This window comes from Meleagris gallopavo, chromosome 21 (genome assembly GCF_905368555.1).
Source record: "Meleagris gallopavo chromosome 21, MGAL_WU_HG_1.1, whole genome shotgun sequence".
Taxonomy (NCBI): Eukaryota; Metazoa; Chordata; class Aves; order Galliformes; family Phasianidae; genus Meleagris; species Meleagris gallopavo.
Genome location: NC_139424.1, coordinates 9,286,451 through 9,310,735, shown reverse-complemented (window position 1 = coordinate 9,310,735; position 24,285 = coordinate 9,286,451). Strand labels below are relative to the sequence as shown.

The following is a 24,285-nucleotide window of genomic DNA, read 5'->3' as shown; positions in this document are numbered from 1 at the left end:
ACAGACCGCAGTGACAGTCTCCAAAGACATTCTGTTCACGTGCACCAAGTTTACCAACCTTAAGAATGGAAAAGATATCCAAGCAAAAATCCTGGCACCTGAGGAGCAAAGAATATCCTGATGGTAGCTCTGCCCACAGACGTAGGCAGAGCAAGCTCCTTCAACAGATGTTGCACGTTACAATGGGTTACTCTGACTTTTGGCCAGTGCTTTCAGAGGCACACACCAAACTTAGGTCACAACAGACAACTTATTAAGCTGAGAAATGTTTGGGTTTATTTCAGTTTTTGTCATATTGTTATCATTTTTGTTAATTTTTACTTTTTTGCACCTTGCATCATGATGGGATGCTGGAGATGCACCACAGGGACGGTACAGTGTCAGAGGCAAAGAACAGTGCTCACAAAGCACTGGAATAACCAGGAACACAGTTCATACCCATTGCATTCTTTCCTCAAGGAAGAAAACCTCATCTCCCACATCCTTACATCCTTGCCTTCTTCAGCTTCTGCAACTATCACTCATTTATTGATCGTTTCTGCTGCACTGACGTTTGTTACTCTGGAAGAACTGGATGGTGTAAATGAAAGCAGTTAAACAATCTCTGTTTAGAAGTTATTGCATTTTAGTTGTAAGACAAGCAACTGCATTTCTAAAGTGCTCTGATTTTTTTTTTTTTTATGGTAGAACTGCTAAGGTTATTGTTATTCTGTTTGTTTCACAGCTAGAAAGAGTATTTACATCCATAAAAGGCAAAAAGCTTTCATTTGAAAAGGTAGAAGGAAACGGCTAGAGAAATCTTGTTTTATGAGCCTACTCATCACAACAGATTATCCTGCAGAGAGAGATGTTTGAAATGTGAACTTATAAGCAGCCTCAGCACAAATCCCAGTAGAGTGTAATTTTCAAAACACATTACATGTCCTCCTTTCTATCAGAGCCAACAAAATACATTCTTTACCAGTGGGGAATAAAAAGTCAATTTGAGAAAAGCAAAAAGCATCAAGTTTTCCCAAAGGAACAATACAACAGTTTTTGCTGTGGGGAAAGAGAATAAAAAATAATAATAAAAAAAAAAACCACTCTGCACCAAGTGACTTCAGAGACTCCCCTTTTGTGTTTTGCAAACTCACTGAATCTTAATAGGATTGGTGTAAACACCATGCAGAAAAAAAAAAACAACAACATTACTCTGAACTCCTTTAGACGCTGAGCTAACGTGAAAATAATGCAACAGGATGAACAGCCCGGCTTCAAAGGACTAAAAATTGGAATGACAGCCTTGAGAACGTATATGGAACAGTTCAACTTCCAAACAAAACAGAAGCAAGGCAGGTAAAAAACAGCTGTGTGAAAAAGCATACAGAAAAAAAGGAGGCTGAAAGCCTCTCCAGAAGTCTGTCGGCTGGGATGGCAGGGCTTGGTGTTCAATTCCTGCCTGCGTTAACAGACTGTCTGAAAAGAGCCTCCCTCTCGGCACCTCCCGATACCATTTCCAGTGCAGAACCGACGCTGGGTTCCTCCCCCCCCCGTGTCTGTGCAGCACAGCTGCTTCCTCACTCACAGCTGCTACCTCACGCACAGCTCTGCTCGAGCCAGCCGGGATCACGAAAATCCCTTTCACACATCAGGACAGTACAGGTGCGAAAACGCATCTCAGACTTATTTATCTACGTAAACATTAACCCTCGAGAGAAGAGCACTGAATCCCTCACCAAAGCCCGTTCTGCCGTGTCCCAGAGGCCCCAGCTTAAGGCGCAGTTCCATAACGAAGCAGCACACCTGTGGCTGCACAGCCCCACCACGTCCCATCTCCCCAGCCGTGAGCGGGTAGGAGAAGCCGTTAGAAAAACTTCGTCCTGCTGTGAGGGACAAGCATTACATCCTCGCTTCGCTCTTATGTAAGAACAGCCGCACACAGCTGTGACGGCCGGAACGCCACACGAAAGCCCGTCGCAGCCCGGCTGTTACCACCACTGCTGCCAGCGCTGCTCGGGGGCAGTGGACCGAGGGACGGAGCTCAGCTCGGCCGGACCGCCCGGCGCGGCGGGGGCAGCGCAAATCTCCTCAGCGCCCCGCGGGCACATAGCCGCCATCCCACGGCAGCGCCGATGGGTCGCCACGGGGCGCGTCTGCTCCGCTCGCGAACAGCACCGGGAGCGTCAAACAGCGGAACAAATCCCGCACTTCTACAAATCCCTCCCGAAGGAAAATCAGATTTTAACCCACTCCGCCCAAAGCTTCGTTTTATTTACTCTGGGCGGACAATCGGCCCCGCTGCCAAAGAGATTAAACGCGTATGTCACGCGGAACGCTCCGGGTGCCGTTATCGGACCGAAGCCGCCCCGCGAGAAACCGCCGCGACGCGACCCCGCGCGGCAGCGTGTCCTGCGGGGAGGCTCAGCCCGCCCTCACCTCCTTCTTCACGTTCCAGAGCAGCTTCTCCTTCGCGGCGTCCGCCGAGCAGCTCATGGCGGAGCGGGGAGCGGGGCCGCCCGCCGCGCCGAGCCCCGCGCTCAGAGCCGCTCTCCGGCTCCGCTGCGGCAGCGCCCGCGGGGCGAAGGCGCGGCACCGCCCGGCCCGGCGCGGAGGGGCTGCTGCGCACCGCGCGGCTCCGCGGCCATCTTCCGCGGCTCCCGCTGACGTCAGGCGGTTCGGCCCGCCCGCGGGCGGCGACGCCGGGAGTCGGGGCGGAACCGCACCTGCCTGCCGCCGCCGCCGGGGAGCCCGCGGCGACCGCTCCGCTTCGCGGCGGCTGCGCCGACAGACGGGCGGGCCGAGCCGGAGCCGCCGCGCGCAGCGCTGAGGGAGTGCTGGGGGCCCCGGGGCCGCGCTGCTCCCTCAGCAGCCCGCCGTGAAACCGCCCCGGTGGCGGTCAGCGGCACCCGGCGGCGGGGAGCCCCGGGATCGCGGCCGCGCGGTACTCGCGGAGCCTGAGGCAACGCACCTGGGGAGAAGGGAAGGGGCTGGAGCACCAGGTTAGTTACACGCTTTAAACTGCCTTTTGCTAGGGCTCATTTCTTTATACTCCTTTATTGTCTGTAAAAGAGCAAACGGCACGCTCCGTCTGCGTGTTTCTCAGGTAATTTCACGTTTAAATCTTGGCGGAAGGACAGAACTTTGCAAAACCATATGGAAATGTCGTTTTTTTGGCAATTAATTCCTCAGTCCACCCCCACAGCACAGACATCACTACAGAAGTGGCGAATCAAGGGAAACAAGGACCGCCACTGCATCGACCACGAATCGTGGCTGACGAGGTAAGGAAGCCCTACAGGACAGACAGACGGCAGGTGCCATCTGCCCCACAGCTGTCTCCTTCTCCCTTGCAGCCTGGACAGGTTCGGGACTTCCGTAACAGGAGCTGAGTTACTTCTGTGGTAGCAGAAGTTGCCTTAAATGTCAGATCAGTATCCTCTGTGATTCTTTTTAGGAAGTTATTGTCACAAAGACAAAACTCAGCAGTGCTATAACTAAAGGAAAATCCCAGAGAGAGAACCAGCTGCCTTCAGCACACTCTCAGCATGCTGATGGCCTCCTACAGAACAAGAGCCTGCAGGGCTTGTGTGAAAGGCCATACAGCAGACAGACCGACCCTGAGCCATTATTTCTGCATCTTGGGAACCCCGTGTGGCAAAAAATTCTGATGCTGGAGAAAAATCAAAGGCAATGTAAAATATAATGCTTTATTAGAAACCTGCGTTCTATTTATCTTGTTGATAACAGAGAAAACACCTTATTCAATAGTTAATACGGTTAACTGCATTATTTTATTCATGCCTGACCTTTAAAAGTTAGACAAAAAGAAAATTAAGCCTGATGCCATAAGAAAACACCTTGATTGCAGAACATCAGTTTAAACAGCAATCACATTTACTATCCTCCAAATACAAAATGTAGAAATCCAAAGTGCTCTGTTGTTATGAAACAAACTAAGCTTCAACATCCCTCTGAAGTAGGGGAGAGTCTTACCCCATTTTATTACAGATGAGTAAAAATTCACATGCAGAAAAATTGACTTGCAGTCTGTGTCACCACATTAGTGGCAAAGCTGGAAACAGAGGTCATGTTCCCTCATCTCTTAACAGGATTTCAGTCGTCCTAACAATGCACAATGTGAAATCTGTCCACAAAGGTTTAACAGCAAGGATTGTCACAGGTTATAATCTAAATTATACTTCACCAGCATTTCTAAAAATGAATTATGTCTGAAAATTTAAAATACAGAAAAGAAAAGCATTGCCTGCTTCAGGCTGAAGGCAGTGAAATACCATACTATCAGTCTTTTCAATGCCCTCCAAGCTTGGGTCAGGTCTTTTTGTTTGTTTGTTTTTAATTTTTAACCAAAAATTGTAAGAGATGTGAAGTCACTGGAATGTTACAGTAGGATAGATGTTTCCTGTTCCAAAAACTAAATGTCAAAGTGAAGGTTAAGCATTTAATTTTGCCTTGGCATTTATCAAGCAGTTGGAGGCTGCTGCCCTGCAGAGCTCTCTATTTTGGCATTACTGCCTAATTAACACCAATATTGAAGAACTGTTTAGCATAAGACATTCACTCAAGGCACCGAGGCTCCTTCTCTGCAGAAAAGCTGAGGTTGTTTTTCATTATATTAGGACCCCATTAGAGAATCGTGTAAGACTTTATTACTTTGCTTGTGTATAAATGTCAGTTAATGTTTTCCATTCGTTCTTTCAGTCTGCTAATATAATGTTTGAATGCACAGAAGTTCACTTAAATTCAGAAGCGAAGAAAGTAAAGTTACAAATGAGGCTAGGAGGTACTTCTTCCTCCTAATGGCTACTTTAAATTCAGTCACATCAGTAAATACATCCAATGTTGATATTCTATATAGGAAGCCATTACTCTTAATTAGCAGACACAAATGCATATAATTAGAAATGATAATGTGATACTTAAAGCCAGCAGAAAAGATTCTTAGGAAGCACAGCTGTTTGCTCTAGAAAGGGTCAGCTTACTGCAAACAAGTGAATGCTGCATCACCCTTTTCAGTGCTGCTTTTTTTCCATTATACCAGGTTATAAAAATATGTAGGAATATGTATGTAAGTCAAAACTGATATCCTTTACCTCGAAAGCAAATTATGATGAGAATTACAAAGTGCACATTATGTCAAAACCGCAGTGTTAAAAATTACCAGAGCTTAGCAGTCAGATTGTACTGTCATGATTTTGGTGGAAAGAACAATCAGTTAACATTCCACCCTGGAACAGTTTCAGATAAGCAGGACTCTTCCTAAGAGAAAATAAATTAGTTTGTACCACTTGCACAAAAAAAAAAGTTTAACCATTGAACTCTGTAAGTGATGGCAGAATCCATGTCTACATTTACAATTACTGAGCTGTCATGTAAATTATGCAATTATGTAAGAAACAACCCAGGGCATTCAGGTTTTGTCAGAAAAATGAGTACAGCAGCTGTGCCTAGGATGGGAATCTCTACTAGCACTATCATTTAGTGGTGTGCAGACATCCCAGAACACGCCTACCAGTGAATTTCCTGATGCTTTCCAATTCCTGATCTGTCCACCAGTGGAGGGAACTACTGGACTGTTAGTGAAATCCAGCCACAGCTATTCACCTGGGATCTTCTCAGCCATGTCCTGAAAACCTTATCAGGACAAACACCAAGACCATGGTTTTAAAACTCTTTTAAATAGACAAAACTAATTGTTGCTATGGGATACAAGGAAAAGAAAACTGGCTGAATCAATGCAGAAGCTTTTTTTCCCCCACCGCTTCTTACAGCATAGTAAGAACTCCACAACATGAATCAGTCCTCTTAAGGAATATTGTGAGCATAGATGTGAACGACCAATCGAAGCATCTGAACCAGCAGACTGATCAGACACTCTGTCTTTCACACTTTGTCATTTTTCTGCTTATAACTTCTCTGAACAGTTGTGCAAAGCTACCCACGTCACTTACTTAATCTGCTAACATCCACTGTGACAGTAACATGAAAAAAAAAAATCATTTGCCAAGAAATACAAATGCCATACACATGAATTTTTAAATGGCAGACTTATTTGTTACACAATGGAAAAACAAAAAAGTACGAGACTAAACTGAAGCTATCAAGTAAAGCAAAAAAGACCATTTCACTACAGTCTCCACCAGTGGCTTCAAAGCACCCACCATGATTTAATTTAAATAGTATCAGTGAAGAAAAATCAACTGAAAAAGAAAATCCACACCACACTTTATCACAATTAAAAACAAAAGTTTTAGTGAAAACTGATCTCAGCAAATGTATTTTTCCTGGCACAAAATAATAATAAAAAAAAAACAGCTGAGAAAAAACTAGAAGAAAGCAATATAAAAAGAAAAGTTCATTACTAAGGCAACTTATTTCCCAAATGTGAGGAAAGTAAGTGCCTTTCATGTAGAGGCCCAGTTAGGCAATAAACCTCCCACATTTTGCAGCCATTAGTGTCATTTTACAAAGCCTCAATAGTTACATTTTCAAAAGCCTAATTGAGTGGAAATCACTGTTTTGTTCCCTCCCCCCCTTTTTTATTTTAATAATCTCTCTTAATTTTAGTTATGACTTTACTTCATTTATTTGGCTTTTGCATTAATTTGCTTTAAAACTTCTATGTAATTTTGGCACTGGTCAAAGGAGTTCAAGACTAACCATCATGGAATCTGAGGCTTCCACCTTCACATAAAATATAAGGAAATAAAAGCAGTGGTGGAGCGCGCTAAGCCACTGACACATGTCCATACGTGTCAGTGAGCAACCTTCAAATAATAACCTCTTGTAACAGTGGTAAAATTTGAATCTGCAACCTACATTTGAAACATACAATCAAACAGTTAAAAAGAAATTAGCAACTTTTCATACTAAACATCAAAGTTTTTCTAGAGACCCAATGTGCAAAACAGCTGGCACTCCAATCTTCTGAACACTCCTCTGAAATTAGCATCCAATCAAGCACTCAGAATAAAGCTTATATTTCAGCTTACCATCTCTTTCCTCTGTCCAAGGCCTCCTGTGTGCCAGAACAAAGTTTTTATGATTATTCTTCAACTTCTATGCTCTAGAAGTGATTCAGAACACAAAATTTAAACTCACTCTTCACTACATTAATATTATGTAGCATTAAAACTGTGTAGTTTGCACTTTTCCAGCCACTGTGTTTTTTTCCCCTGTTGCTGGAGAAATTTAACATCAAGTAACACTTTTGGGCCAAGGGGGGAAACTAATAAAAAAAAAAAAAAAAAAATCACATATTTCTACAGGTTGCCATTGTTTAGATGAACAGGATCACACTATCAAAGTCCTGAACAATGCGATCCCTACCACAGTCTATTGTTAAAGTTTTCTTATTTGATAAACTTTACTCCTTCACCATATCTATTTTTTCCAGCTCCCATGATATGTCATTCTGTATGTATTTAAATTTTAGATATTTCTTATTTTTCACAGGGGGAGATTTTTTTGACAATTTGACTTCTCAGAAAAGCATGCCTTAGAATTAATGAGTTTTACATACAACTACACTGGAACACAAGTTGCTGTATGTGCATAAAGGAAAAATAGGTGGAAGAAACCACATATGCAGTGCATCTTACTAGTGGATAGCTAACTGTCTCCTCCAGGGGTTATCAGTTGTAGTGTTTCATAGAAGTAGTCATGTTTGAGGTCTTTCCACTCCCTCTTCAGTATTTTGATTTAAGAACTGGAAGTTCCATTACATCAAACCCTAAAAGGACAGGTAACTGAAAAAAATACTTTCAAATCCCTCCGTCTCATTCAGGAAAAGCAATACTTCCCACAGGAAGTAAGATATGTACACATCATTAGATATAAAAGAGCAACCACAAATGGTCACAATCAGTGTTTTGGAATCCATTTCTCATGTTGCATGAAAAAGGGGCCAGTCTGTGTTTAAAGCACATGGTGCAAAACAAACATCTTAGTCCTTAAAGCCCTTGGCCTTTAGTGTTGCTTTGTGTGCATAAATGCCCTTTTGCTTCTCTGGAGAGACAAGAAGCCAAATGAAATCAGTCCAGAGTCCAACTGATCCCTCCCTACTTCCTGATCTCCGTCAAAGAATATCGATACAAGCCCTGAAACCAACCCCTCTCTCCTCGACCGACATGCTAGTGGCCAAGCTGACGGTCATCGTAGGTGCTGTATCTCTTCACGTGGATTCGGCGCACGCGGTCACGAAGTTCAAAACCATCATCATCCTCGCTATGAGAGGCCTGGCTTCGGCTCCTGCTGGTTGCCTCCAGCAGAGAGTTATCAGGAACTCGTGGTGTTTCATACAGTAAGACGTTTAGAGTTTCCTCGTAAATACGTGCCTCAGGGAATTCAACCTACAAAGAACAGCAGATGTCATTTTCCTCAACTAAACAGGGTAACCTGACTGGAACATCTGCCCAGAAATAACAGACACACAACCATTTAGTCAAATTATATACGATATCTACATCAGCACAACAGAAACAAAGTTGGTAAGTCTAAGTAACTGCAAATAGCAAACTTAAGTAGGTTTAATAAGATTAAAATCCTTACTTAAAGTTTATAGGCATTTACATGGTTTTGGGACACAAATTCCATCAACTTTACAGATCAACGCTTAAAAGACCGCGCTTTCAGAACTACCATTTGCAGTACTTCAGCTTTCTTTGAATTCTACCTAGTACATGCCATGTCTTCCCAAGTGCCAGCACTGTAAGTAGTGAACCACCCAAGTAACATGGAGGTCACTGACCATCAATTCCAGTCAATATTCATGACTACCAGTATCAAAATCTCCCCAAGAAACATTGCCCCAAGCACTTTGGTATATCCACGTCTTTCCACTATGCATTATTCAACTGATTTATTACAAACTATAATAGACAAATGGGTAAAACTCCTGTACCTTGGTTTGCTTCTTCTCTGTGGCATACACTATAGAGGTACAACAGACTTCAGCAAGTTTCCGACCCTGTCCATAGAAAGACCAGCAGCAGATTTCATCCCCTATGACATCCTTAATGAAAAGAACTCTGCCATTGAATCGGAGAGAAAGTTTGTCAAACAGTTCTATGTTCTTCAGTAAGTTGTCATCTGAATTACTGTTAAAAAAAAAAAAAAGTTATTTTTTCTCTGGCTATCTCTACAGAGTTTCTATGCCTATTCCACCACAGTTTTAAGCATTGATATAACTGCAGAATACAAGTCAGTAGTGACTCATTGCCATATGCTGCCAAGGAAAGAGGGGATAATAGCAAACTTCAGATACAAATAAGATGCTCTTATTTTTATGAACAAACACACCAGCCTTCAGAAGTTAAGTTACATAATTAATAATGACAGCATAATTTCCCAAATAATTACATTAACTATCTGCAATTATTTCTGACTTATCCTCAAGACAATTAAATCATATGCTAACTGCAGTTCTGTTTAGCTCAGTAACAGCCAAGTCTGAAGAGTCAACGTGTCTTCAAAGGCTAGCTGAAAATGATGGTGTTCTGCATGTACAACTAGCCATACTTTATACAAATTTCTAGAGTGGATACATTATTTTGTAAATTATGTATTACTGACAGGCAGAACAATTTAGGATTTTGATTAATTTTCCAAGCAAGATCCAGATGTTCTGGAGAAAAAATAAGTATCATATGGTAGCTTTAAAATCAAGTAGAACCATCAGAATGTTAGTCTTAAGGTTTAAAATATTATTTAAATAAGAACACGATGACCAATAAACATCCAATTTGAAATTAAAAAAATACAAGTTAAAAGCATTACTCTTCTGATATTAGCTTGAATGCTGCTCTATCTAAAGCTTGTACTCTGTGCACCTTTTGATCTCATTTTATAGCTGGCTAGGAAATTGTGTGCAGATATGTGGAAGATAGCGAGCACATTATTGACACAACAACAAAGCTAACTTCTCCAGCTTTAACAGGAAAATTCCTTACTCATTGGACCCAAAAGCTGAAGGTTTGCACTGCTGCCATGAACCTATCCAGAGGAATGAAATTATACTTGTGTGCAGTACCTCAATTTTTGGAAGTAGTCCCAGAAGGCTGTGAACACTTGTCAATCAAGACACTGCTGCTAAGAACAGCCAACTAGGCTTTACATAAAATATTTAATCTGAGATGTACTTCTGTTCAGGTCTAAATAAAAAAAGCATGATGTGCAACCCAACAAAATCTTCAGCTCTTAAGATATAGTGTGATGAAAACAATTTGGGACTTAGCCAGTAACAAATCCCAGGCATTATCAAGAGCAGAGCTGCAAAAAGAATTTAGAAGTCTTCATCCATTTTCGATACGTGACAACAATGACTACGTAACTAAGAAAACTCCTTTCATAATGTTGATTAGGAATAAAAGACGCAGATAGCCTTTGGTTGCTAGTAGCCAGCATGGAATTTTAAATAAAGATTCCTCATTTAAACACGATCAAGGCATGAAGATTTGTGTGCGAGGAATAATTAGAATCCTAGAGCTAGTTGAGATACCAACACCTTCTGATATCCAGGATTCTGTTGCTCTCATTGCTAGCATGTTTACATTTGCAGAACCACGATGACTAATATGCTATTCTGTACTTGCTTTAGCATCACTGCCATAAACTAAAGGATAAGACCAGGAGGCATGCAGAATGACTGGCAGATACAGAATGCAGTTTGCTGAAAAATGGGCTGCTCTTCAATACTCCCTCAGATAGCTTCTCCCAACTACGTGGAATTTCAAGATTGTTAGAATCCATCTCTCTGACAAAAAGACAGACAGTTTGCCTAGAGAAAAAACTTCCAAGATTGCATGTTAGACTGAAAGGCTAAAACTGAGAATTCTGCCAAACATAAAGGATTACTCACATCGCTTCAGTGACTGGTTTGGGAAAATCCAGAGCCATTCTGATAGCATCCTGGTAGTTAAACCATAAAACTAAATGAAAAGCCAGTGAATTCTTGCACTGGCCCTGTCTGGGTTGTTCTTGAGCAGAACAGATTCTTTTCTTTGTAGCCAAATAATTAATTCATCTAGAGTCACTGGAAGAGACAGAACATCTAGAATTTCAGTAGGTCAGGGTAAACAGAGTGAAAAACTGAGGAGGGAGGAATCATGGCTGCATTGGCTTTGCACCAAAAAAGCTAGCACTCTGTGAATAGTTTGCATTCTATTCTTTTTCAGCCAGTAGCCTCATCATTTCTATTTCTCGGCCCTTATCTGTTCATCTTTCTCAGGCACACACCTCCAGCACAGCACTTCAGGGAGTTTGGAGGAGGTGACAAACTATTTTTGGATTCACATCAACCAAAAATAACTTTACAACAGTGCTGTTATGTGGATCTGAGTAAGCTAAATAACAAAATACAAGTTAGGCTGTACCACACTTTCCTCCGCCCCCAAAGTTAAACTTTCCCAGTAGGGGAAATACTTGGTGACATACCTGGTGTAAGAATATTTGTTGTTGCTTCTATTATACAGCAGCTTAACAACGGGCTAACAGAAGGGGGAAAAAAAATAATTAAGCTTTGTCTTTGAATACATTTAGCAAAAATTCAGTTTCTCACTGAACAAATGGAGAAAAGCAGTTACTTTCATTGAGGATTCTATCAGTCTTTCTTCTTCTTTAGGAGATGTAATAATAGGGATGTTACAGACAGGTTCATACAAGTCTTTCTTGTCCTGTTTTGAAAAAAAAAAAAAAAAAAAAAAGGAGAAGAAATGGAAATAAATCTCAAGAGACATAAATGCTAAAACTAACATCTGCTGCCGCTTGCTCTTCCAGACCCTCCAGCCATGTTTCCAAACCCTGTGATGCAATGGAAAAGCTTTGTGTTGCTATAGCAACCACAGAGCATTACCTTGATCTGCAACCCAGAAATACAGCGGAGAGATTTCTTATTCCCAGAAGGCAGTGATAATTGAAATACTGGGATGCAGGTGAACGTCCTTCTTAGCTATAGCAAAGACTCTGAGCTCAAGTCATATCTGCTTTAAGTGGGTTTATTATTCTGTCCTTTTTTGAAGAAAAGGATAGTATGAGTTTTAATCAAATCAAAAGACTGCAATATAGAAGAATATCAGTTTTTATGAACTGAACATTTGGCAAGAACAGTACGTCACCAAAATGGACTTTAGCCCCTTGCGATACAAAAGCAGCAACCAAGAGTGTGTGGTACAGTCTGTGAATCCAGATTCCTTGCGTGGCAAATTAAAGAGAGCTCAAAGCTAATAGGAAAGCCTTGGATTGGAACATTTTGTTTTTAGAATAAGTGTTTTGAATTCCAAACCAGGAAGAGAATTGTCAGTGTACCTTTACATTTTTTTTCAGTGAATATAAGCAGCATATTGAGCCTAGTGTGTGAGGTATTTGTTAAGTATTCAGCTTTTTTCTACAAGAAATATTACTAACCATATACAAAATATCTGGGCTAGCCTTATTAAAAAGATTTCCAAACAAGGTGATTTAAATCAGCTGAACTTGAACCCATAGGAACTGGGTGAATTAATAATGCTAACTCAGGTTTAAAGATTTGCAATGTATATAATAAAATTACAGAAAAGTCCTTAAAGTAAATAGTGCTTACCATATCAGGTTGTTTTTGTTTTTTTTTTTACTATTAAAATTCAAACTTAGAAAAAGTTATTATATTTTCAAAGATTTTCAGAGCTCAGGCACAAGAAGTCTGGAAGGCCGTGCTGTGACAGCACATAGGTCTGAAAACATATCCAGGGAGATCATAAACCAAATGTTGTCTCTATCCAAAGCTCTGCAGAATGTTAGGTATGCATACGGAACAAGGACAACCATGGATGTGATAAATGGACTGGACAAGATCTTAACTGCTGTCTAATTGTGGCTGTGTTAATTTGGTACTTCCATTTCTTACCTGCAGAGCTGCTTGGCACATATCAACTAAGCCCTGAATGAGATAATACTTGGCTTCTGCCATCAACTCCTTGATCTCCTGTCTGTGTTTTGGAAGTGCAATTGTGTCATCTCGGAGATAGTTTAAAATGGTTCCAAAGTGCTTCCCACAACGGTCTATAAGGATCCAGCCTGAAAAATAATCACAACATTTCAATCACAACACTAGGAGGCAAAAAAAAAACAAAAACAAAACAAACCACCAACCCTCCTCAGAGAGGTTCACTAAGCCAACTGTTGCCTGAAACTACACAATGTTCTTCCAGTTCCATTCAGGGGAAGACTTCACTGACTTTCAACAAATTGGTATTTATTACAGAACAGAAACTAACAGTGGAACCACTCCCTTGGCACCTTGTCTGCATTCTCGCTACTTTCCAGCACCCCAGAAGAGAAGCCTTAAGCTTCCTATCACTGGGCATTTAAAAAACTACAGCAAGAACTTGACTACACTGTATCTATTGATCACCCATTGTACCACTGTACCAAAGTTATTTTCTGTGCTTCATCCTTTCTGTATTACGTTTCAATTAAAGTAATAAGTCTTTTCAATTACTGCAGGAAGTCACCAGTTTACATCTATTTAGTTGACAGACCCAGTGAGGAAAAAAATGCTGTTCCAGCCTCCAAAGAGGAGGAAGGAACAGGACAAGGATGATCAGGAAGGAGCAGAGGAGGGGATACAGCACAGGAAACATCAGTAGACAGTTTTTGCAATTCTGAAACTTCCCTGCAGTCACATTCACTAGGAAACAGGATGTCTGACTTGTGGGCAAACAATAGCAAAGGACACACACTGACAGAGGGCTTAATAAAGTGCCCAATCGTTGTTCACGAAGTAGAAGGCAGACAAAAATAAAAAGTTATTTTATTTTAGGACCTGGGTATATAAGGTGACATAGGAAAGAGGGTGAAAATACTGCCAGATTCTCCAACTAAGGCTGCCTGAAGACAAATCTTGTCCTCCATTCTGTTAGAGGCTCTTACACAGAACTACTGGACCAAACAGATTTAGTCTTACGTGACACTCAACAAGGTTCAGCCTACCTGAAAATATTCAGCTCAGCAATTGAGGCTGTATTGAGTTTTAAAGCTAAAAACTGAATCTCCCCTCCCTAAAGACATTTTGATTAATGCCACTACGTAACTCCATAGATACAACAGCCCACATACTGTCTGTTCAGTCTTCACAAAAACATCAACGATCTGCATTCCAACTGTGACTGCAGGAAAGAGAACCAGTTCTTCCACTTGTTAATTTTAGTAACAGAAGTACACATTTTTATAAAGCTGGGAGGACTGGTAGAGCCAATGAGATTTGGCAGCCTAACATTCCCTGTTATTTTTGGAATACAGCTTTCTCCATGCCTTTCACTGAGCATAGCTTTATTATATACTAAAAATAAACAAAAAATAACCCAGCAGTTACTTTACAATATTCTCAACAACAAAAGATGCTCACTTACCTTCCTTATCTGTGAGAACTTCCATTCTGCCGCTGAACATGGCCTTCAACATCGTGTCGTGCCTGGTCAGGACTTGCACTGTAGTGTAATACAGGGAGCCCCCAACATTCAGTCGCACGTACTTGTTACCAAGGCTGCCGACTTTGAAGCTGCAAGTTTTAGGCTTGGGTCCCACAGCTGGGCAAAGGGTGGTGGTTAGACACGTGTCCCCCGACATCTCTTTCTGTAGGTAGATGACGACCCTGCAGAGCGTGGGCTTGATGGATCCCGCCGTGGTTGGCGATGAGTCACGAGGCACTAAGAGAAGATGGGAAGGCAGACACGGTCATAGCCACCAGGCTCTTGAAATGGAAATGTTTAAGATCAACACAGGAGCCTAGAATTTTCACAAAGGCATGAAGCCCACAATAAAGAGACAAATTCAGTATATTCCTAAGGACACATCTACACGTTCTGACAAAACGTAGGTGTATTTTCAAACAACTTACACAGCAATACAGAAGCTGTTCAGCATCACACAGTCATACTACAACTGCATTACTGTTAGTGAGGCAAGCTGAACTCTTCTGGACTTCCTGTTATTCAGCCTTCAGCCAACACTACAATCAACATACAGCACTGCAGCCCAAGGTTAAGTGCTAGATGGAATTCAGCTCCCTTTCAACTTCCTGAAAGAACATAACTTTTTTGCCTGCAGGAAGGAAACTAACAGAAGAGTTTTTTCCAATTCCTTCATCTGGGGATTACATAAAAAATGTTTTAACGTGATACTCTTATAGCAGCTACAACTTCTTCAAATGACTTGATACCGAAGTGCTGGAACATTATATTCTATTTCCTGGAAACTCCTTTTATTCAATTTTTTCCCCTCACTCCTAGAAAAATCAATAGTAAACGTAATGTAGTTTTTACTACTATTGTTTGAGGACAGGTAAGTCTAAAAAATATCCACTCTTTGGAACATCTGTCTCAGTTAAAAAGCCAGCACGGTACTGGCCAGAAGAGTAATTCCCCACCAGTAACCAAGCAACAGCAATTAAAAATTGCTTATTACAGTGGTATTCTATAAGAAGTTAATTACTCAAATAAAGCAGCTAAAGGTAACAGAGGAATCCATGGAATACGTTGCCAGTAACAAAGTTACTTCTTATTAATCACGGGTTATATTCTCACACACATAAGTCAATCAGAAGGAACAGCACACTGTCCTACACCTAAACTCTCTGGTGAAAACAGAAATATGACTCAGGTCTGCAGGTTTGTCCTCGATGTCTCATCTTGCTTTAGACCACAAGAACCCTTCCTCCAAAATAAAAGTCTGTTTTCAAGGACAGCCGGAGTCTGTAATGAGCCACAGCTCTGAGCGCGCATGGAGTTTTCCAATCTCAACAGCAGTCTCTCTAGACACGTGCACTAGAGTGAAGGTTTCTGCCAGTTGTCTCACTTCTGGCACGTCGTTAGAACCCAACACAGCACGACCAAGCAGGAGACAAAGCCGTCACTAAGGTCGTGATAACAGCTCACGTAGGAGGCTTCTACAGAAAGCAACGACCGAACCTTTAATTACCCCCCTTAACACAAGACGAAACGTTTCCCGTGTTTTCCTTCCAGCCGGAGGGCCGCACAACAACGGCACAGCCGCTGAGGGAGCGCGCCCTGCTCAGCGCTGCCACAAAACGGAGCGGCGCTAACAGCTCGAGCGGAGAACGCAAGAAAAGAAAAAACAAAGGGAAAAAGACGCACAAAGCAGAGAAAGCAACCAGAAGAAAACGAGAGCGCCCCGAGCAGAACCGCTCGTGCCCGAACACGCGCTGCGCCCCGCACCGGCCCTTCAGCTTCGCGTACCGGCGCCGGGCCGTGATGCGGGGCCGTCGGGCGGCGCGCGTCCCAGGCCACAGCAGTGCCTCGGGCCCAAACGCGGCCGCGAGCCCGGAGCTCCACGCCCGCAACCCCGACAGCGCCCGGCCCCGGCGCTCGCTCACCGCCTGCAGCCGCCCCACCACCGCGGCCTGCGGAGCACCTAACTTCCTGCGCGCCCCGCCGCGCCCCGGAAGTGCTTCCTGCCGCCCGCCGCAGCCCGGAAGTGCCCCTTCCCGCCCTCTGCAGCCCGGAAGGGTTTCCTCTGGCCGCTGGGGCGGCCGTGAGGGGTGGTAGGTCCCGTCCCGTCCTGCAGGGCGATGGCGCAGGCGGCGTTGGGCTCGGCGGGGCTGCACTTCGATGAGCTGAACAAGCTGCGCGTCCTCGATCCTGACGTGGCCCAGCAAACGGCGCAGCTCCGCGAGGAGTGCAAGGCCTTCGTGGACAGTGAGTGCTGCGCGCCGGGCCGGGCCGAGGGGCGCTCCGCTTCCATCCGCGTAGCGCTGACGGCCCCGAACGCGCGTGAGCACTGCGCGGCCCGGGGGCAGAGCGGCGCCTCCCTGTCATTGCGGGAGCGTTCGTCTCCTGTGGTGGTGTTTTGGGTGCTACGTGACTGTTTTTCTTTTCAGAAATAGTAGAATTTCAAAAAACAGTGGGTAGCTTAATCGAGCTCGTTGACCAGCTGGCCAAAGCTGCCGAGAGCGAGAAGATGAAGGTACCGTGCCGTTACGGGCTATCCTGCCTGCCGCCCCGCGCGGTGTGTTTGTGAAAAGCCTCCCGTCCCGTTCTGTCACAGCGCGGCGGCTGTCAGCATCCTAGGGGCATTCCTGCGGCCCCACCTGTCTGTCCTGTGGGAGCACGAGGCTCTGCATAACTGATACTAACAGCTGGGATATTTTGAGCACTCCGTGCCATGCAACTCCTGCATTTAACAACCCTGCTGCTGTCGCTTATCTGTCTTGCTCCACTTGCTCGTGGAGAGAAAACATCTCTCCGGTCACACCTCCTAGTAAGGCACAGTTCTCAAGAGACACGATGGGCTCTGTGAGGAGGAGAGGGCTATCCAATAAAAACCTCTGTAACTACCTCTGAAACGTGTACTTCTGCATGTCACCAAGTGTTCTTTACTTTATCACTTTATTATGGAATTGGAAATGAATTTTCAGCACCATAGTAGATTACTTTTTTCTTATTTGTTCTGTGGGAGAAGTTCCGGAGCCTGTCTGTTGGTAGTCAGTCACCAGCGGTCAGGTTGCATTTCCAAAGAAGCTGGTGACTTTTATTTCAGGCTGTTAAGAATATCTGAGGCTGGAAGGAAGCCTCAAATGCCTAAACCTGCCCAGCCTCTACAGGAACTGTGCTTGCTCCGCAGCCCATTCAGCAGAACGATATCCCCTTTTGCTGTTAGCATGGCTGAAACATTTTAATCGCGACCTGCTGGTAGTGAAAGGGATTAAAAATTCCTGTACAGCTCCATCACCAAACGTCTGTTTTGACAGGCCATTGGTGCACGAAATTTGCTGAAGTCTATAGCAAAGCAAAGAGAAGCACAGGAGCAGCAACTTCAGGCTTTAATAGCTGAGAAAAAGATGCAACTGGAAAGGTGAGCTTTCTATTAAATACTTTTGGGGTGCTGATGTAAGAGTTGGAAAAGGAAGACGTAGCATATGAGAGAAACACTTTCTCAGAAGGATCATTTCTAATAGCTTTGTGGCTAACTGAATAGAGGCGATGTGAGATCATGCACTTGTGGAAATTAAAACTGTAACAGTGTCAGGTAGCTGACTTTTAAAGGCACTTTAGAACTGCAGTATCTAATTCATGTAACTGTTGCTTTAAAAAGGACACACACATAGCATAAGGTTCCTTCTCAGACCAGTGAGCACTGTACTAAGTCATCAGCTGGTAACCTATTTTCTTTGTCTTTCAGATACCGAATAGAATATGAGACTCTGTGTAAAATTGAAGCGGACCAGAATGAATTCATTGACCAATTCATTTTTCAGAAATAGAAGACTTTAAGATAAAGACTAACTTGGAAATATGAGCATTCCAGAATCTTGAGAATTCCAGAAATATGCAATTTTTCACTGTGTACGAATGAATATAGATGGTTTGTGCAAATAAAAGTGTATTTTAATGCAGTGTGAATTACACTAAAAGTGGCAATAAGGAGGGCTTTCTAACAGATGTAAGACTGTTCTGTCCTTTGATTTTTATAAAAGCTTTGTACAGTCAGTAGTTCAAATTCAAATTGTAGTTGAATTAATACTACTGTTCCTATGTTAATGTCTCTCACCTTTTGAAATGTGCAGCTCTTTCAAAGAAATAAGGAAATAAACTATTGTTTTTCAACTTCTTGGATATACCAGAATTAGTTTCTTCTGTTGGGTTACTGGAGAGCTTGTTTGCGACTCCCTGAAACTGAATGCCTGTGATCTAAAATCAAGTCTTGAGTTGGAATGGCAATAGATGAATTTTATGTCTGTCTTTAGGCAACCAAATATGAAAATGTTGGCCTTTTCAAAGCTTGTGGAAGGTTTAAATTATACACCAGTAAAGTCCTGAAATAATAAGGCAGTGACTGAAAAAGCCTGCTCAGTGGCCTGTAATTTTACACAAGTCTTCATGTTTTATTCTTACAGATCAAACTGAGAAAGTCTGCCAGCAGTTGGTTTTATTTTCTATGACTTCAAAGTATAACACAATTATTTTTCTTTATCTAAGCTCCCACAGATTATATTGGTTTTAATTATTCCTTTCAGAAATTAAATGCAATTTGGATGCAGTTATTTATTTTCACACTAGAAGTTAATTCATGGAAAAGTTTACAAATCCTTGTTTACAGCTACTAAAGTACTTGAAGAAATGCAGGAGGAATTGCCAAGCAAAAGAAAGCATTCAGAAATCCAGATTTTGGCACATTTACCACTGACCAGGCATTTGCAAGTAATCAAAATTGGAACAGAGAAAAATAAGGTGACATTTTAGATGAAAAGATGAGGAATTTAAGAATTGTTACATGATCTGAAATGCTTCAAAAGTAGCTGAGAAAAAGATTTTAGCTTTGCAAATTTGTATGTAATCAGTTAAGGATTTTATAGAATATGTTATTGGAAGACAAATTTCAACCTGAAGTAACCTTGGAGAAAGGAAAGTTGAAGGAAAAGCATGGGCTGGAGTTTCCAGCCTCCATCACACAGTTATGCATTTAATGGTTGGAAGTTCATTTTCCTAACACAGAAGTACCACAAAAAATTGACAGTGGGAAGGGAGCTGCCAGGTCCCTTAAGCTACAGATACCCAGGTACCACCTGGAACTGCCAACACAGGCTTCTGCCAAACCTATTTCTAATGGAAGGGCTGTGAACAAAAACCAATTCAAACTTTCCTTGCAGGAATCTGACGCTTGGTAACAGGAATTGCAGCCAGCATCACTGCTTGCGTTTGTCAACAGAGGGCTGGATCAAAACTAATGGGGAAGTTGTGCTTACACTTTTTGCAGCAGACTACTTCCTTTTCCTTTTCTCCACCTGGTTGTACTGGGGGCTGTACAGCATGGTAAAAAGAATCAGAAGTGGTATCAGCAAGTACGGTGCATATATAGATAACAGAATGAGGCGCTCGCGCAGTGTCTGAGGACCCCGATGCTCTGACGTTGAGAAATCATGGAACAGGATGTGAGCCAGGATAGCAAACAACGTTGTAGCTACATGGGTGGAGTATATAATCGCAGGAGTCCTTATCCATTTGCAGCCACCTGGGTAGAAGCAGCAAGGAAGCAATATTCAGGCAGTTGGAATCAAACAGAATGCAGTCACTTGTAAATTAACAACATCAGCTGTGCGTCTATCACAGCAGGAGCCACAGGGCATCACAGGTAGCAGAAATGAAGAGCTTATAGCAACGCATGGAATAATCCAACTTTGTGGAAACTTGGAATGATGCTGCAATTGTTCAGGGTTTTAAAGCGATAAAATAAGCGCACAGCTTAACCCAGAGCTTCATCAGTGCTGGAGCTAACTAGATGTCAGTCGCTGATGCTGGTTACACATAAGTGAGCGCAGCTGAAGAGGGTGCATGAATCACCCTTCTGATTTCTGACAGGGCTCACTGTGCTGCATTCTCAGGCAAAACCTGCCATGAAAACAGCACTCTGCGCTGTGCCCCTTCACTGCTTAGGGCTGATGGATAAACCACCTCTGTACAGAACGCGCCGTGCAGAAACGCTGCACAGGACACGTTTTCACACGTCGTTCACACCAACCTTTTAAGAAGGCGTACGCTGCAACGGGAAAGAACGGCAGCTGTAAGAAGGCTTCGCAATATATGAACGCCTTGAACCACTCCGGGGGGTGCAGCATCAGGGGGTCCCGGAAGGCGGTGGCGTACCAGTGCAGCAGCTCCGTCAGCTGCGGAGAAACAGCAAAGCCGCGCGTTAACAGAGCGAGCATCGCCCGCAAAGGGGCGAACCGCGGCCCTGCCGTGCTGTTGGGATGCAGCCGTCACTGCAGGGATAGACTCGATTCTAGCTTAGCGGGCTGCAACGCGTTTCCGTGACAGAAATGTAAATTCCAGCACGGCTTTTAGTTGGACTTTGAACAGAGATACGTGTCGAGATCTGCAAGTTAACTATTAATTAAAAATGGCTTCCCTAATGGCACGGCTTGCAGATGGCAGAAAACTCAGATGGCTCATTAGACGCGAAGCCCAGCGCCGAGCCGCGGGTCTCAGCCCGGCGGCCAGAGCTGAGCTCTTCCGTTCATCCTCTCCTTTCGCTGGTTCCGTCAAGCCAGCCGCCCTCCAGGCTCTCGTTCCGGACGCGGCCGACCGGAGATGCGCAGCCACCCGCCCGGCTCCCCGCCGCTCCTCCATCGGCCGGCAGCGCCGACCCCCGTCCCCAAAGACCGCGCGGACTGGAAGCGCGGCGCCGCCGTCCGGCGTCATTTCGAGTAGGGGCCGTTTCAGCAGATCCGCCGCGCCTCCCCGCATCGCCCCGGAGACCGAACCGCGGGGTCGGCGGCACCCGCGCAGCGCGCCCGGCCCTCACTTGCTGCGGGTGCAGCCCGGCGGGGAGCAGCGCCTGCAGGTCGAGCAGCAGCGTGATGGGGACGTGCGAGACGAAGTAGAGCGCGAAGGCGGCCTCCAGGCAGCGCAGCGCCCGCGCCATGGCGGCGGCTCTCGGGCCCCGCCCCCCGGAAGGAAGGCGGCCCAGGCGAGGCGTTACAAAGTCTTTCTACTTGCATCGTTTCGGACAGCGTTAATCTAACAACCGAATCTTAAATAAAAGTAGGAGATGAGACAGGGAATAAAGATAACGCGCTTCTTTTTCAAATGTCACATTTAATGTTTTCACCACTGTACTTCAAATCTACATTTTACAAAGTGACCAGCAAGTGTGCCACATAACTGACCAACCTCTGAGATTTTACCTTTCATACCAGTGTCTTCTCGGGCTCTCCTAATTACACACGTTTCTCATTCAAGTGAATTGAAATGCTTCAGTTGGTTCTATTCTCAGGAGCCTCACAAAAAACAAAGATATTGCACCATCTTTGTTCAGTAATTCAACGTTTGTCTCTTTCACAGCAAATAATTACTTCATTGAAGTTAAAACTTCCGAACATAACTTACTGATAGTTTCCAATTTCAGCTCAGATCACCCTTGTTGAAAATACTCTGCTAAATACAGATAACTTACAATAACTTTAACAGTTAATTGTCCATAACAAACACCACGGTTTTTCTCCAGACCAATGCTCAAATTTTAAGACCACCCTTTAATATTTCTTTGTACAGGTGAAAAACAGTCTTCAATTTTCTAGTCTTGTTTTAAATACAAAAGTTGGAAGGGACATTCAAGTTTCAAGTCTCCACACTGAACTTAAAAAAAAAAAATCATGTGGAGGTAAACAAACCAAGTTGTATACTCCAGGAGGTAGAGGCCTTCAATTTGTGTTCATATATACATATGCACAGAATTCAGTGTTCCAACAGAAAAAGAATTCGCCAAAAAGTAATAAAAGTTATTTACTACTGTGACATCTCAAGACTTCCACAGCTTTGCCTAAAGACACGAACACAATTAACATAACTCCCTATGTGCTTTTTTTTCCTTTTCTTTTTTTTTTTTTTCTTCTCTCTCTCTCAACTGTCCAGTGCAGGAAAAAGTTCTCACAAAATTTCACAGACCTAAAATGTGCAAGCTAGTTTCTCTCTATACAGCAATGACATCAGGGATCTCTGAAATTAGCCCATAAATGGAAGTATTTACACACATAGAAGATGCATGCTGGGGGGTTTTATGTAAGAAAGAGCAGAAAAAACTTCTAATAAAAATAGATTAAATATATATATATATTTATACTGGGTAAGGAAACAGAAGTTTAGTCTCTCCTAGTCACAAACTCATTCTCTCTACTCACAACATCTGATTTTAGAACAGCACACATCACCATCACAGCTCTAGTGAGAAGCTATTTATAGGGTTGGATCATCGGGGGCGGTGCCACCTCCTGTGGTCACTGCCACCCAACGTGACTTCATCATTGGTCGCAGTCAAGATTTCTGTATTCCTTAGCTTTAGAAAACCCAAAATCTTCAGGAATGGCTCAATATCAAAATGTCTGTCTGTCTTTGCGTACAATCTCACTTCATTAAAAAAAATCCTCCCCAAATTTGGTTCGATTCTGTTTGTTCCGAGCTGAGCCATCACAGCTGCACTATAATTCATAAAACACGTGCAACTCTGGGTAAAATATTTTCTTCTAAAAGCACAACCACTTTACAAGATTAAAAGTCTAGTACATTTCTAAATATTATTCATATTGTACAAGTAGTGGTTGTTAATTTAAAACTTCATTAGTAAAATTACAGTACAAGCATGATTAACCTCCAGAATTGCAAATCCCAGACTCCAGTGGAAAGCTACATTACATCTTCAGTAGTACATTATCTTCCACTTCACTCCCAAACCAGTGGAGATGGTGGCATCTCAGAAGGTTGAGCAACTGTGGAACTAGAATGGAAGTGACACAGAAAATCAGTGTTCATTTGCAAAACCTAATGGACAACAAAGTTAATGCTTGACCAGAAAGCAAAAGTTTCAGGTATGCAAACATTTCAGCATCCCATCCCCTCAAAAATGCATGAAAACAAAGCAGCCTCAAGCCCAGCAGTTAACAACACCAACACCAAGTACTGAACCATGTTTATCTATGTATTTCCTTAACGATTCTTTACCTACAACTGTCACTCGTCATTTTGCAGTGCATTTTTGTAGTCAGAATTTAACCCATCAATCTTTCAAGTCTAATTTAAATAATTTTTTTTTTAACAAAGATATTACTTGAAACTTCTACACATTTTACTTAAATTTTAAGTATTTGTATTATAAATATGCATAAAATCTAAGTCTCTATAACATTATTTTTTAATGTAACTACACATACGCTTAAGTTTTCTATGGACTCCTCAGAAATTCAAAACAAAAACACTGTGGATGTGTGAATTCTGTACTACTAATAAATGTGAATTAATATCAGATGTGATTACATACAGTTACCTAATAAAGCTCTTAAAAGCAGCAGACTGAGGGTTGATGCAGAGAGGTACTCTGTTTCCTTTCTGCTGTTCCAAAATGAACTGGTGAATTATTTCTGTATGTAAGAGAAAAATAAGACACACCACGCCATGAGATTAACATTTGTGCTGCACTGGTATCTGTGCTGCTGTCAGCAAGCTTTAAAAACAGCATTTACAACAACAGACGGCAGAGAAGACAGCAGAGCTACATGCAGAACTGAAAAGTGATGGACAAAGACAAAGGGAATGGAAAGAATAATGGGGTAAAAATAAAACAATTTTTTTTGTGAACTCTTAGGAACTATCAGTGTGAATTTCAGAATTCCAAGTTCAGGATATGTCCAAAATAAGTCACATTATCACAGCAAAATGGTGTCTTTTTCCCAAGTGATTGAATCGTTTGTTAAAAACTGTGGAGGTAATGCATTTCTTCTCCCTGTCCTCTTCGTATCTTATTTGAGCT

General features: G+C 42.9%; 5 protein-coding genes and 1 long non-coding RNA gene across 18 annotated transcripts in view; 2 read left to right on the top strand and 4 right to left on the bottom strand.

Moving 5' to 3' along the window:
- SGSM2 (small G protein signaling modulator 2) overlaps positions 1–2,548 on the bottom strand; it is a 44,355-nt gene extending 41,807 nt beyond the window's left edge. For all 9 annotated transcript variants that reach the window (XM_085240557.1, XM_085240563.1, XM_085240559.1 and 6 more), the window contains exon 1: positions 2,416–2,548. In XM_085240557.1, coding sequence (XP_085096683.1) covers positions 2,416–2,472 — 57 coding nt within the window. In that variant the 5' untranslated portion in view covers positions 2,473–2,548. The remainder of the gene's footprint in view (positions 1–2,415) is intronic.
- Positions 2,549–2,758: 210 nt separating this feature from the next.
- LOC104913908 (uncharacterized) lies at positions 2,759–6,210 on the top strand. 2 transcript variants are annotated; one of them, XR_795698.4, is made up of 3 exons: positions 2,759–2,978; positions 3,083–3,260; positions 3,434–6,210. It is a non-coding gene; the product is annotated as an uncharacterized LOC104913908 (long non-coding RNA). The 2 variants fall into 2 exon arrangements; XR_014887512.1 differs by having other exon boundaries at positions 3,083–6,210.
- On the bottom strand, positions 3,673–16,487 carry TNFAIP1 (TNF alpha induced protein 1). 2 transcript variants are annotated; one of them, XM_085240570.1, is made up of 7 exons: positions 16,364–16,487; positions 14,382–14,678; positions 12,878–13,047; positions 11,580–11,669; positions 11,431–11,483; positions 8,900–9,095; positions 3,673–8,348 (listed from the first exon to the last, which is right to left on the bottom strand). In XM_085240570.1, the coding sequence occupies exons 2-7, from the start codon at positions 14,596–14,598 to the stop codon at positions 8,130–8,132; spliced, it is 945 nt and encodes a 314-aa protein (XP_085096696.1). In that variant the 5' UTR covers positions 14,599–14,678; positions 16,364–16,487; the 3' UTR covers positions 3,673–8,129. The 2 variants fall into 2 exon arrangements, with proteins under 2 accessions (XP_085096696.1, XP_085096697.1); XM_085240571.1 differs by having other exon boundaries at positions 16,227–16,386.
- A 59-nt stretch (positions 16,488–16,546) lies between these two features.
- IFT20 (intraflagellar transport 20) lies at positions 16,547–18,604 on the top strand. 2 transcript variants are annotated; one of them, XM_010721969.4, is made up of 4 exons: positions 16,547–16,685; positions 16,868–16,953; positions 17,738–17,841; positions 18,169–18,604. In XM_010721969.4, exons 1-4 carry the CDS (start codon positions 16,559–16,561, stop codon positions 18,248–18,250), a joined length of 399 nt encoding a protein of 132 aa, XP_010720271.1. In that variant the 5' UTR covers positions 16,547–16,558; the 3' UTR covers positions 18,251–18,604. The 2 variants fall into 2 exon arrangements, with proteins under 2 accessions (XP_010720271.1, XP_019477508.1); XM_019621963.3 differs by having other exon boundaries at positions 16,559–16,760.
- A 294-nt stretch (positions 18,605–18,898) lies between these two features.
- Positions 18,899–21,464, bottom strand: TMEM97 (transmembrane protein 97). Its single transcript, XM_085240572.1, has 3 exons — positions 21,289–21,464; positions 20,506–20,650; positions 18,899–19,998 (listed from the first exon to the last, which is right to left on the bottom strand). Exons 1-3 carry the CDS (start codon positions 21,406–21,408, stop codon positions 19,748–19,750), a joined length of 516 nt encoding a protein of 171 aa, XP_085096698.1. The 5' UTR covers positions 21,409–21,464; the 3' UTR covers positions 18,899–19,747.
- Positions 21,465–21,561: 97 nt separating this feature from the next.
- The window catches only part of NLK (nemo like kinase), a 38,192-nt gene continuing 35,468 nt past the window's right edge, over positions 21,562–24,285 (bottom strand). Inside the window, exons 11-12 of one of the 2 annotated variants that reach the window (XM_085240569.1) lie at positions 23,797–23,896; positions 21,562–23,256 (exon numbers count right to left, since the gene is read on the bottom strand). In XM_085240569.1, the coding sequence (XP_085096695.1) occupies positions 23,799–23,896 (98 nt within the window). In that variant the 3' untranslated portion in view covers positions 21,562–23,256; positions 23,797–23,798. The remainder of the gene's footprint in view (positions 23,257–23,796; positions 23,897–24,285) is intronic. The other variant, XM_085240568.1, reaches the window with a different exon arrangement.

Excerpts from the sequence above, each read along its gene's own strand:
- TNFAIP1 (XM_085240570.1), bottom strand. The coding sequence starts at position 14,598 with ATGTCGGGGGACACGTGTCTAACCACCACCCTTTGCCCAGCTGTGGGA. Across the intron at positions 11,484-11,579 it reads TGATAGAATCCTCAATGAAA|CCCGTTGTTAAGCTGCTGTA; the intron begins GTAACTGCTTTT and ends CCCTTCTGTTAG. Across the intron at positions 9,096-11,430 it reads AACAAATATTCTTACACCAG|TAATTCAGATGACAACTTAC; the intron begins GTATGTCACCAA and ends TTTTTTTAACAG.
- IFT20 (XM_019621963.3), top strand. The coding sequence starts at position 16,559 with ATGGCGCAGGCGGCGTTGGGCTCGGCGGGGCTGCACTTCGATGAGCTG. Across the intron at positions 16,761-16,867 it reads GCTGACGGCCCCGAACGCGC|AAATAGTAGAATTTCAAAAA; the intron begins GTGAGCACTGCG and ends TTTTCTTTTCAG. Across the intron at positions 17,842-18,168 it reads AAAAAGATGCAACTGGAAAG|ATACCGAATAGAATATGAGA; the intron begins GTGAGCTTTCTA and ends TTTGTCTTTCAG.
- TMEM97 (XM_085240572.1), bottom strand. The coding sequence starts at position 21,408 with ATGGCGCGGGCGCTGCGCTGCCTGGAGGCCGCCTTCGCGCTCTACTTC. Across the intron at positions 20,651-21,288 it reads CCGGGCTGCACCCGCAGCAA|CTGACGGAGCTGCTGCACTG; the intron begins GTGAGGGCCGGG and ends GTTTCTCCGCAG. Across the intron at positions 19,999-20,505 it reads AGCGTACGCCTTCTTAAAAG|GTGGCTGCAAATGGATAAGG; the intron begins GTTGGTGTGAAC and ends GCTTCTACCCAG.